Source organism: Amblyomma americanum, chromosome 8 (assembly GCF_052857255.1).
Source record: "Amblyomma americanum isolate KBUSLIRL-KWMA chromosome 8, ASM5285725v1, whole genome shotgun sequence".
Classification (NCBI taxonomy): Eukaryota; Metazoa; Arthropoda; class Arachnida; order Ixodida; family Ixodidae; genus Amblyomma; species Amblyomma americanum.
Window position 1 is genome coordinate 60,399,159 of NC_135504.1, and position 12,981 is coordinate 60,412,139.

Consider the following 12,981-nt stretch of genomic DNA (forward strand, 5'->3'; position numbering starts at 1 on the left):
ATTGTGTGTGTTAATCTTGAAGTTTTTTATTTTACACGGTCTGCGGTAGTATTGTGCTTGTGTTGTATTTGGACCCCTCACTAGCCGTAAAGGCTATGGGTCCAACCAACAGTTTGTGTACTGTTTCTGAGAATAAAGAATAAAGAAAGAGAACCGCAAAAAAAATGATGCGGTTTTAAGCACGTGTGAGCCTACGTGACGACGGCGGAAGATGAGAGAGAAACGACAGAACCAGGGCGCCCCTTTCCTCCAGGTTTTCGCACCCTTCTTTGTTGTCGTTAGGAAAGCGGACGCCGATTTAAATGCCATGAACGAACTATCCCTCGATTGATTGTAAAACATTTTATTCGCCGGGAAGAGCTTGGCAAGAGGTCGCGTTAAGTGGTCGAGAGTACATAGCCCTCGACGACTTTGTCAGCCCACTCCACCGCCAAAACTTGCGTTCTGGGGTCAGAGCTAGCCAGCACGGTCTCCCACCGCTCGAGAGAAGGAGCTGTAACTAGATCACCCGGAGGTGGCTCTATTTTGCAGTCCCACAGGATGTGATCGTAGGTAGCACGTTGGCCACAGTGTTTGCAGTTTGGGTTGTAAAGATCTGGATAAATGTGCGCTAGGAGTGATGGGGTGCGTATCGATCTCGTCTGTAGACGACGCCACGTAACCTCTTGTTCTTTAGTAAGTCTTTTGTCTGGAGGGGGGAAAATTCTCCTCTCTAGTTTAAAATGATTGGTGAGATCATGATATGTGATCATTGAGTCCTTCGTGAAATTCAGGGAGCCAGACTCATCCACTGCCCGGTCGACGAAACCTCGGGCTTTATTGTGGGCTGCCTCGTTCCCCGGATTCCCCGAATGGGCTGGGACCCATATCAATTCAGAATAATTTGGTGAGAATTTGGTTGCGTTAAGGATTCTAAGGGAGGTGTTTGTAATTCGCCCTTTAGCGAAATTATTGATACCGATTTTGGAATCGCTGAGGATGATGCTCCCTTGGGTATGTGCTAGGGCGAGGGCTATAGCCGCCTCTTCTGCCGTTTCAGAGGATTTCGTTTTGATTGTCGCCGAGACGATGTGGTCACCATTCTCGTTCACAACCACAACTGCAAAGGCATTGGTATTTTTGTATTCTGTCGCATCTACATAAAGTGTTGCAGCGCACTGTCTGTATTTCTTATGTAAGGCTTTGACTCGTGCTTGTCTTCTACCCTCATGGTGTAAGGGGTGCATGTTTTTGGGGAGTGGTTTGATTAGTAGGGCCGTCCTATAGGCGCGGGGTAAGTCTACTTTAGCATCGTTATTCGTAGGTTGAAAGTTAATTCCGAGCCTGGTAAGGATACTCCTGCCAGTTCTGGAATTGGCTAATCGCGCTGTTTGAGCCATTAAATGGGCTTCTTTCAGTTCATTGTAGGTGTTATGTATTCCTAACCCCATAAGCATTTCGGTTGAGGCATTTAGTGGGAGTCCTAACGCAGCCTTATAGGCCTGCCGTATCATGCTATCCAATTTGTCCTTTTCTGCTTTCGAAAATTTCAGATAAGGGGTGGCATAGAGTATCCTGCTCAGCGCAAAGGCCTGCACTAGGCGGCATAAATCTCTTTCCCTCACCCCTTGTCTGCGGTTAGCTATGCGGCGGAGTAATCGCGCCGTCGCTTCTACCGTGCGTTTTAGCTTAGTGAGTGTCAGTATTTTTTCCATTTGTTTGTAAATACAACCCCAGTATTCTCATGGTCTGTACCTCTTTGACAGATCGTCCATTAACATAGACGTTTATTTGCGGGGGGGATGTCGTGGTACGCCTACCTCTTTGTTTACGACGGATCACGAAGAGTTCAGATTTTTGCTCAGAACAAGGGAGGCCGGAATCCCATGCGCATGCCTCGACAATGTCCACTGCTGCTTGGAGTGTGTCTTCTATGTAGCCTTCGCATCCTTTGGTTACCCAAAGTGTGATGTCATCTGCATAGAACGTGTGATGTAGGTCTGGTATTTTTGCCAGTTTGGGAGGAATTTTGATGAGGGAGAGGTTAAAAAGGAAAGGGGACAGGACGGAGCCGTGTGGCGTTCCTTTACTTCCTAGTTTGATTGGGGCAGACTCTATTGTTCCGACCGTTATCACTGCTGTTCTGTTAGTGAGGAAGGATCGGATGTAGTTGTACGTCCTTTCTCCGGGGTTGATTTCTGACAAGTTTGTCAAGATGGCTTTGTGGGTGACGTTGTCGAAAGCTTTAACAAGGTCTAAACCCAATATTGCTTTCGTTCCTGTTCCCTCGTCAGCTTCAATTATGTCCTTGTTAAGCTGCAAGAGAATGTCCTGGGTAGATAGTTGGGCCCTGAATCCTAACATTGTTTCAGGTAGGAGGTCCATGTCCTCCGCATAGTTTTGGAGCCTATTGAGGATGACATGCTCCATGAGTTTGCCTAGGCATGATGTTAAAGAAATTGGGCGTAGATTCTCAGTGCTGAGTTTCTTACCCGCTTTAGGAATAAAAGTGATTTTCGCGTGTTTCCACTCTGGTGGTATGTTGCCTGCATGCCAGTATTTGTTCATAGGGTCTGTAACCGCCGCGATCGACGTTGCGTCTAAGTTCCTGAGAGTCTTATTTGTTACTTTGTCTGGTCCTGCCGCAGATGCTGTCCGCAGTTTTCTAATTGCGTACCAGACCTCTGCGTCTGTGATGTCTGCGTCTAAATTTGGATTAGGAGTCCCCCGGTAGTCGGGTTGTGTGGTACTATCATCCGTGTTTAGATAACGTTCTGCTAGCTCTTTGATTAGGTCTTCAGTTGTACCCTCATATTTATGTATGAGTCTGTACAGTTGACTTCGTTGCACGGGACGTGTTTGTTCTGGATCGAGCAGGTGTCTTAGAAGATGCCATGTCTTCTTATTTCCGAGCTGTCCATTGACGCTTTCACATATTTGGTTCCATTGTTGTGTTTGGAGAGTAAGTGTATGTTCCTCGATTCGCCTCTCGATTTCAGCGATCTTTTTGCGTAGTCGCTTGTTGTGTTTTTGCTGCTTCCAGCGTTTTTGGAGGCCTTTTTGTGCCTGCCACAGGTGTAACAGTTTTGAGTCTGCAATCTGCTCCTCCTTCTCAACTGGCACCACAACGCTAGTGGAGCTGACATCCTCATTCAGGGAGATAACCCAGTCGCTAAGGTTAGAGATCTCCTTTGGAGCTGTTTTGTCGCGAAGTTGCTTGAACTTGTCCCAATCCGTGGTTCGTATTTCTTTTGCTTTGTTTTTAAGTTTTGTCGTGGGGAAGGTGATGCTAAGGATGAAGTGATCACCACCAAGGTTTTGCCCGGTGTTGACCCACTTTGCGTCCTTGACGTTTTTAGAGAGGGATAAGTCTGGAGATGTGTCTACACATACACTGTTACCCATGCGTGTGTGGTCGCTCGGGTTGTTTAGCGTTGTGAGCCCTAGTGACTGTATGATTTGCCAGAGCAGGTTCCCTTTCGGAGTTGCTTTGGTATATCCCCATGCTGGGTGTTGAGCATTGAAGTCTCCCACAATTAATAGTTGAGCCCTAGCAGCCAGCTTTACTGTGTTTATCAACAAGTGTGGGAGTCCATTGCCTTTGTTTCTGGGAGGGTTGTATACATTAAGGATGAAGAGATTTGAGCCTCCTTTTTGCCTTGGTACTATTTCAAGTAGGGTGTAATCTTCTTCCGAATCATTTATAAAATGTTGAATTGCGGTGATATTTCTATGCACCAGAGTGGCTGTGAAGGAGCCGGCTGCGTTACTAGTATCATAATGAGGTGGCAGATATGCTTTATAGCCTGGCAGTGTAGCCCTGCCGCTAGCTTCTTGCAATGCAATCACGTCTGGGGTTGGAACAGACGGTGCTTGTTGGATGTGGAGCTGCAAGTGGGCCCGCTTGCGGCGGAAGCCTCTGCAGTTCCATTGCCAAATTTCAAATTTTTGGCGTGGTGCCATGTTGGGTTATAGATGGTTGTGGCGTCGTGGACAGATCCAAGGTGGGGGGTAGGCGGGCCTCGATAGTTGTAAGCCTATCCATTATTTGCTGCATGCAGGTGGCTATTTGGGATACCTGTCCCTCTAGTGTTGCAAAGCGAATATCTATCTCTGCAAATTTGGTAGTAACGAGGCCTTGGAAGGTTGCTTGTTCTGTTGATATAGCGCTAGTTCTCTCTGACAGAGTATTGATGTCTGCCCTGAGTTTGGTAGGCGCTTTCGACGGCTGCGGCGTGTCGGCTTCCGAAGCCTCGGCCTTTCTTTTGGATTCCCCGCCTTCTTTTGTAGGATGCGGTCTTTTAGTTACTATTCTGGCGTCTGTGTCCGTCGCGTTATGGGCTGAAGACTGGGACGCGTTGGAGGGAGTGTGGCAAATAGCGTCTGTTTCCATCGCATTATTGGTCGAATCCTGGGACGCGGTGGGTGGCATTCTAGCCGCAGTGGCATTCTGTACCTGATGCGCTTGTAACAGGCGTTTAATGTCAGCCAACTCTTTTTTAAGGCTGGCAATTTCTCTGTCTCGGGATTGTAGTTGGATCTGAAACTCCTTCTCTCGAGCGTCAATAGATTGGGAGGCCTCTGCTGGCCAGCTCACCTTTTTATTGGAGCGGCTATCGCTGCGTCCGCGGCTTGAGCTTCTCTTGTCGTTCCCTGCAGGGTTCCCCAGGGGCGGGAAGGAGCAGGAGTTGTCCCGGCTGTGGCCTCCTCCTTTTCCGGTAGCACCGTGTTCCTTCTTCTTGGGCCTAGACTGGTGTCCGTGTAGTGATGAGTCGTTGTCCCCTTGCTTGGGTGTCTGGTTGCCATGGGTCGTTCCTTGTTTGTTCTTGTTGATCAGCCGGAATTTGCAGTTCCGGCTGCCTGTGTTGTGGCCCCCGTTGCAGACGATGCATACGGGTTGGCAGGTTGGCTGTTCTCCCTCAGGTGGAGGCGAGTGATTTTCTCCGCAGCGGCGGCAAAGGTTCGTTGTAGGTTTGTAGCAGACATCGGCCCGGTGTCCTACTCTCCTGCAGTTGTAGCATACCTCATGTTGCTCCCTGAAGGGGTGGACCCGAAAGACGCCGCACTGATAGATTACTTGGCTGGGTAGCTTCTTTCCAAAAAAGGTGATTTGTATTGTTCTGGATTTCCCGATCCTTCGGGCATCCACAACTTCTATTCCTTCGTGTCGGTTTCCGAAGCCTTGCCGAACCGCTTCGGGCGAGTCTCCCGCGTAGGCGTTGTAAATGACCCCTTTTACCGAGTCTTCGGGCGCCGCCACGTACGACGTTACGTTGTAGGTTTGACCTTGGAGGTTCAGTTTTTCAATATTGGCGTATGCAGTCGCCCGTTGACGATCGGGCGTGCATAGCGTAAAGGTGTTGTTGGCAGTATTGACTCTGATAATGTCTTCATTCTTCACCGTATCATACGGCAGCCTGGCCACCTCGCAGGCGCAGAAGAGTAGTAGTCCGGGCGCAAAGTCTCTCAGATTCCAACCTTGTGGTCGGCAGACGATTTTGTAGTCGTCGGTCGGTAAGCGCGGGAGAAGGGCTTTCTTGCTGAGTGCAAGTAGCTTCTTCCCGTTCTTTCGCGATGGAAAATTGGAATTAGACTTGCCTTGGCCGTGCCCCTGCGCAGGCTCGTCGTCGGTTGATGCGGGCCCTTTATTCTTCCGGCCTCGTTGTCGGTCGCGGTAACGAAGAATGGTTTCCCATTTTCCGGCCTCGAGCCCCGACGGTGATATTTTCTCGCCTTCGACGGCGTACTCCATCTGTACGGGTCCCTGGGCGCTCAGTTCCCGGCGGAGAGGTGACGAGCTAGGTCGAGCTCGATGGCTAGGCCGGCAGTCAGCCGGCAATATGCCTAGGTGTCCGTAGATTGGCAAAATCCGGCTGCAGCAGGCACTGGACAATGGCCTGGATGTCGTCCAAAATATTCGAGCCCGAAGGCTGACTCTTTCTGCCGAAAAGTGGCTTCGAGGCGGGAGCCCATGCGAGACACGTCAGCACAGCTCCGTCCTCCTTCTCTCTTCACGTAATCAGATTCAACTATCCCTCGAAAACCTTGCGCAATTTTCTTCGCGCCCAAATTTCAGCAATACAACTCCACTGCCGAATTTCGTCATGTGATTTCGCTTTAAGTGTTTGGAAGCGTCAAGCTACTGGAGTGGTTTCTGGGAGATCATTTCCCACTCCGAGTCAACTTACCTCCGCTTATCAACGCTGCCTAATAAGGAAGTGTCCGAAATAGGCATTGTCGTGTCTCAGCTTGCCTTCTCCACAAGTAACCCAGAAAACAGACAAATAAAAAGATCAACATCTGCTAAGCACCTTTGGGCATCCTTCAGAGTCCGAGATGCCAGGAGTCTCTGGACGACCATTTGGTCCAGGCACATCCGGTATATTGATAATGCCGATGATCCCCATAAACAGGCCCAAACATTTTCGTCACTTGTCAAGTCGAAGCTGAGACTGCGAGGGTGAATAGGAAAAATTGAAATGGCACCATTTTGCGACATTCTAGTGTTTCATTTGATTGTCTGTACTAAACATTAGAATGCCGAATAACAACCCCATGAGATGCACAAATTTGTATTATTCTGAAATTAATTTTTGACATCTCTAATCTTATAAATCTTGCAAAGACTTGTCAACAAAGTTGTTAAATTTGGTAATTCGAATCCGGACCTCAAAGAGACCACTTTACGTGAAATACCACAAAACATAAACATTAACCACGCTTGAACCCACACAAGCACGCTTGTACCCCAACCGTACAAGCGTGCTTGTGTGGCCTCGGGGCAGCGCGTCTGACTCGGAATCAAAGGATTGCAGTTTGTAATCCAGAATAAAATTGTTACAAATTTTCTTTAAAGATAAATTATTCTCTCTATGAAATTACACCATTGCAGCGAGCTTTAATTGCATTGCACGTCGTTTTGTAATCACTTCAATTCTACAGAACGACGTGTGTTACGTGACGTCGCGTGTGACGTGGCTTTCGCTGCCAGATGCCGCGTGACGCCACCGCTTTTTCCAGTGAACGGGACTCTTAACGCTATCGCGTTAAAACATTCTCGCTGGTAGTCATTGCATGCCAAGTTATTCAGATTTTCTTTTACACTCACAGATTTAAAAATTACTTTCTGAAAACAGGTTTTTGAGGAAAGGAAATGTCGCAGTAACTGTCTCACATATCTCGGTCGACACCCGAACCACGCCATAAGGGAAGGGATAAAGCATGGAGTGAAAGGAGAAAGGAAAAAAGAGGTGCCGTAGTGGAGGGCTCCGGAATAATTTCGACCACCGGGGGATCTCTAACTTGCACCGACACCGCACAGCACACGGCCGTTTTTGGCGTGTCCCCTCTATCGAAACGCGGCCGCCGCGGCCGGGTTCGAACACGGGTACTCCGGCTCAGTAGACGTGGGCCCTAACCGCTGAGCCACCGCGGCGGGCAATAAAGATTTACGTGGCGAAATTCAGACATCTTGGCGGGAATACAATACTGTATTTCCTTATTTATTTTCACAACAAAAAAATTGATTGATAAATGCTGCTGATGACTGCAGAGGCTCTCTTGTCACATGAGTTTTTGAAATCGTATATACAGGTCGGAAGTATTTCTTTGCTTGCCTTAATAACGCTAATATCACTACGACTGATTTTTTTTAACAACGAAAGAAACATAGTCGCCATGGTTACAAAAATTCTATGACAGCTTGCGCACAAGTGGAGTGTAGAGACGTCGCAATTCGAAAACGCCTGTTGCAGCGTAAAAGTTGAGGCCTCTTGCCCCCCCTCCCCCCTCCCCCCCCAAAAAAAAAACAATAAATGAAGCTTTCACGTATGACCTGCTTGACATACATGCCATAGGAATATAGCCGATGAGGAGTTGAGGTACAACACCGATCACTGCTAGTTATTTAACCTTTTACTTCAAACAAATATGTCATGCTCTGTTTCTGAAGCCTGATGTCATTTTTTAACAGTATAATTATCTAGAATTATTTGCAGCTATTTTTCTCGGAACGCTGTTGTGAAAGAAATTCTGCAAGCTGTTGTTCTCGGTGGATTTTGGGTTTGAGGCTTCTAACCTGAACGTGTTTCCAGCCGGTTACCGCTGGGAATCCAGAATTCCTTTAATCCATAATGGCATCCAGAAGTCCTTAATCCTAGATGTACGCACTGCAATAGCATTGCAGATCTAGTCCACATGGTCTGGACCTGCCCTTTTTATAACGACCCGAATAGAAACGTACGATCCTGGGAGACCTTATTGCTCAACCACGAAGCAGAAGAACAACGCAAAGTCATCGGGCTCGCCCTGACCGCCGCCGAGTCCCAAGGGATTCCGGCCGACGGTTGGGGGAATGAAGGGGGGTTTAGGCTATAGCCTTCTCCCCCGTCATTTTGACGGGTGCAAATTGAAGTTCTCTCTCTCTTGCTGTTAATTTTAATTCTAGTTTTTATTTTTAATTTATATTTTCGTTTTTACTATTTATTTAAGCTTTTAATGTCCAGATTGCTCATTACATATACGTTGCTTAGGAACTGTTGCTTAATCAACTTTTACATTTTTGTTTTATTTACCGCGCAACTTATGATTGACAGTTCGTGCGGACAACTTCCGTCTGCAACTTCTGTCCACGCCAGTCATGATTCAAGAAAGCCTTTGGGTAAAAACGCACAGTATGCGCAGGGCGTAACGACTGTGTAGGAAAACTGAAAGGTCACATTGCAATGTGCATTCGGTGCTTTCGGGATCTGAACCGTGTCTAATATAAATACTTACTCTCCAATGTACTCTTTGATATTCAGGTCACCCAGTGGCTGCACGGTGGAGTTGGAAGAAAATGAGTCCACAAGAATCTTCGCAACAAACGTGGTCGGAGCGATCAGTATGACGAGGAACTGCATGCAGTCCGTCCACACCACACCTCGTAGTCCTCCCTGTGAAACAAATGTAATAGTTAGTATACTTTGCACTGTTATACTATAACAGACAAGCAGGATCGTGATTAGTTAAGGACTTCGCACGCCTTGCCTTCTAGCGGGTAGTACGTGAAACACAACAGAGAGCGAATCTTTTTCGCAACGGTGATTACACGGAGCTGGCATGGGAAAATCGGGAAGTTTTTGATAATAACATTACATTCGCTATGCTGCGCATTAATAAGTCAGTGTAGTAAGTTGTTCAATATGTTTTTTGAGAAGTTGAAATCAGTTAAAAACTTTTACGCAAGGAAAGTTGTTGATGATAGCTAGGCATAGCGATAACAAAGAAAAAGCTCTCAGACCATTAGCCGGGCCCCTTTTTGAGGAAAGGGCAGGGCTGCTCAACAACGGCTACTTGGATTATTTTGTGACTTTATGTGGGGCCCGCATTCTGTAGAGTAACCTAAATATCTTTGACGGCCGAGACATGTTAGCAAAATATGGTCTCAGTCGATGGTAAACTAGATAGCTGTAATGACGCCATATACTTTGGCACCGATGGTGGGGATGTTGTATATTCCGGATAAAGTTCCTGGTTCGAATTAATAGTTTTTTGTTCAAATAAGCGTGAGCCCCATTCGAACAGAAGCAGCTTGCTCCTTGATATCAGGCAGAGTGCGTGAGGCTGTAACAGCCATTCCATTCTTTTCGTTACCCTCAACTAATTTTCGACCTGTGTGAAGTAACACTCTCCCGAAACAAACAATTTATATTAGATCTCCCTGCAAAAATTTATTCTCTTGTTTTTTTGCTGTTATAATGCACGCGGGTCATGTTCCGAAGCGGCATGTTCAATGTTTTATAGATATAGAAGAAAAAAGCTGTTAAATAGAGTTACATTTGACTCAAAGATCGTAGTCTTAGAGATGACAGTAATGACAGATACAGGAAGCTTGCGGCGTGTAACCACTTCCATCATAAAATAATGTGAAGTAACTCATAACAACGTAAACATCATAGCAAATACATAGCCACAAACACTACCTACCAGTACAGCGTAGAGCGTCCCTGATAACCCTATGGCAATGTTGCTCCAGAACAAGGAAGCTTTGAAGACTGAAAAATAAAAAAAAATACAATCGAAGACTCATTAGAAGCTGCAGGTATGAAGCCGCCATGCACGTGGTTTTTTTTCTCGGGATAACCTCATTGATTTGATGTTATAAACATTGCTATCAGTTTTAGAGTTTTATTTTGAACATTGTAAGGTATTTTTCGCCGCCAGCGCGCAGTCCTCTCATTGTTTCGTGTTCTCCTCGCGGCATGAGTTAGGCGGGGTATGGCTCTTTGATACTGCTGGTTTCCGCGAATAACATTCACGATCAGGTTCGAGCTATACTGCACTTTTCGTGGTGTTCCGCGAAGATGCAGTCCCGTTATCCAGAATGTCTTAGCCATGCCTAAACAGCTTCTCACTGACAAGGCTTTTCTATTTTCTGAGGGGCCAATCATCCGAAGCCCCGTATTCCTGCGGAGTGTTGTATACAGCACAGAGTTTCTGAGTATTACCTAGAGAGAAAGTTGGCGGCGATACAATTCATCAATTTCTCCCAGCATGGAACAGCGTAGGAATGCTGGGAAGATGACGTTTCGTATTTAGTGCGACTATTGGTGGGCATGAACTACGGTTTGGCCTATGGCGGTTTAACGTCCCAAAGCGATTCAGGCTATGAGGGACGCCGAAGTGGAGTGCTCCGGAAATTTCGACCATCTGGGGTTTTTTAACGTGCACTGACATCGCAAAGTACGCGGGCCTCTAGCATTTCGCCTCCATCGAAGTGCCACTGCCCCGGCCGGGATCGAACCCGCGTCAGTGTGGATTCAGCCATAACATTACGACTCTTCTCGAGGCAAACATCGACGGATTCCCCTGAAAGCTTCCATACCAGCCGAACACCAAAATTTCACTTGCATAATAATTGGTTCAAGGGGTGAAAAACGCAGTATGGAAATAATTTAATCTTCGCGCAGAGGAGAGCCTTGCGGCGCAGCTACCGAATCCTAGGCGGAATGAACGCTTTCGGCCCAACACTAGCCAAGTCAAATAAGAAACCTTGTCCTCTCGGCATTCCAGCTCGACCAGCTTTCGCTCTAGGCAATTTTTAGATACTCCAAGTTTGACAGTGAAGCCACACAGTCATTCGCATTGTGCGTGAACTCAGAAGTTCTATGCAGACGGTGTATTATATTTAGACACACTATTAAGGAGTTTGTCCTTTAAAGGTCCTTGTTGACTCCGTTGCGGCGTGACTATTTAACTAGAACGACTAGTACACTTTCGACGTCTGCTAGACGTGCAGGAACTGTGAAGCGACACTGGCAAGTGCAGCAGTCAATACGAAGAGCGAACCGCAGTACTATCCAATAAAGAGTTGGATACATTCAATAAAATAACTGCGCAGCTACGTAGTAATAAAACATATGCCACAACTTTTAAACTAAACAGGTTAGAGGGTTCGAAATCAGGCTTGGTATAAAGCGCAAATTAGGTTCCATGTGGTGGGCCTACTTACGGTATGAATAATTGCTTGATGCTATACAGTCGCGAGTGAAATAGATAAGCGTAGCGATCTATTACCGGTTCACGAACACGCCATTAACGAGAATGGCAGGCCTTCTCCAATTGTCAGCCTCGCAGAAGGTTCAGCAGAAAGTTATCGGGAGCAATGAGTTAAACTTTTATTTTTTTTCCCTCCAGCTGGTCGTCGGTCAGATCTGTAATCTTTTTTTGCAATCGCGTCTTTATACTTGAAGATTTCGGCAGCGGAATTTCTCAGGGTATGGTTACGGCACTTTTTGCGAAGGAATGGTTCATGACATTTCATGAACTGTCATTCATTTAAGTGGTTAATTAAAAAAAATATTGGAAAGCTAGCTCATATCACGATATTTTAGGTTTTATGTAGATGACAAGTCTAATCGTAATCCGTAGTTGTGAGTTCATGATGAGATGATTTAATTGTTCCTGCGTATTTAGCAAGGAAAAGTTGGCATTCGGTCGCATTGTGACGCGAGTAGGGAGGAAAATAATACGGCATGCCATACTGTACCTGTGACAAGTGTGAGGGATGCAACGAAAATGGAGATAGCTGCCACGCTTTGCTGCAGGCAAGAAAGAAAAGTCAGTTGTATAGGCAAATGAAAGCATATGAAAGAACGCTGCACAAATTTACAGTGCTACGCTTAGAAATATAACGTCACGTGAAGGCAGGACTCGGTGGCATGTTCGCGTCTCCCAATATGCTTTTAGCTCCTCCGATCTGCGGTTGGAAGCACCATCTTGAGGACGTGCGAAAGGATGTTGTTTGAACGGTGTTAGAGTCGAGACGGCCGGTGGGAACAGGTTTATTGCCGACGTCTTGTCGGTACACACATAGAACATGAAGAACACGCCCCCTACCTGGACAGGCTATTTATACCATTGTGGTGGCGCTGAGGTAGAGACGACCGTGGCCCCCTGCTGGTTATAATATGCAACAAACGGAAACTGGCGGCCAGGGATTATATCATAAAAATAGGGGACGTCTAGGCGATGCCTAGCCTGGTTTGAAGATAACACAAGGGCCTCTCCAGACTCCCTAAGAACGACCTAGCATGACCACACGCATTCTCCAAGCAAGAATACGAATGGATTAGTCATGTTGTTTCATGTCTCGTCGCTTGAATTTGAATTGCGCCCTTCATTCGCGGAGCGCCCACAAGGTCCCCAATGACACCTCGGCACCCGTAAAATTTAGCGGTGGAACTCTGCAGTTGCCAGCACGGCGGCAGTGGCCCAAACGTTACATCATCATCATCAGCCTGACTGCGCTCACTGCAGGACAAATTCTTCTATCATATCTTTCCAATTAACTCTTTGCTGTAGCAATTGGTTTATTCATATACTAGGTTGTGACGAAGACCCCGAGATTCTCCCGCCCGGAGTCCCCGAGTCTGGTCGAATTTCTGAAAGGCGCAAAAGACACACACACACAGGAAAAAAGGAAGATGACACAAAGGGCGCCTACTACCAACTGAGTTTATT

General features: G+C 46.7%; 2 protein-coding genes across 2 annotated transcripts in view; one reads left to right on the top strand and one right to left on the bottom strand.

Moving 5' to 3' along the window:
- LOC144102418 (sodium-coupled monocarboxylate transporter 2-like) overlaps window positions 1–12,981 on the top strand; it is a 639,582-nt gene that overhangs the window by 49,128 nt on the left and 577,473 nt on the right. The gene's annotated exons all lie outside the window — the stretch shown is intronic.
- LOC144101513 (sodium-coupled monocarboxylate transporter 1-like) overlaps window positions 1–12,981 on the bottom strand; it is a 97,676-nt gene that overhangs the window by 6,253 nt on the left and 78,442 nt on the right. Inside the window, exons 16-19 of the mRNA XM_077634687.1 lie at window positions 12,008–12,059; window positions 9,946–10,013; window positions 8,755–8,912; window positions 6,291–6,431 (exon numbers count right to left, since the gene is read on the bottom strand). Of these exons, the coding sequence (XP_077490813.1) occupies window positions 6,291–6,431; window positions 8,755–8,912; window positions 9,946–10,013; window positions 12,008–12,059 (419 nt within the window). The remainder of the gene's footprint in view (window positions 1–6,290; window positions 6,432–8,754; window positions 8,913–9,945; window positions 10,014–12,007; window positions 12,060–12,981) is intronic.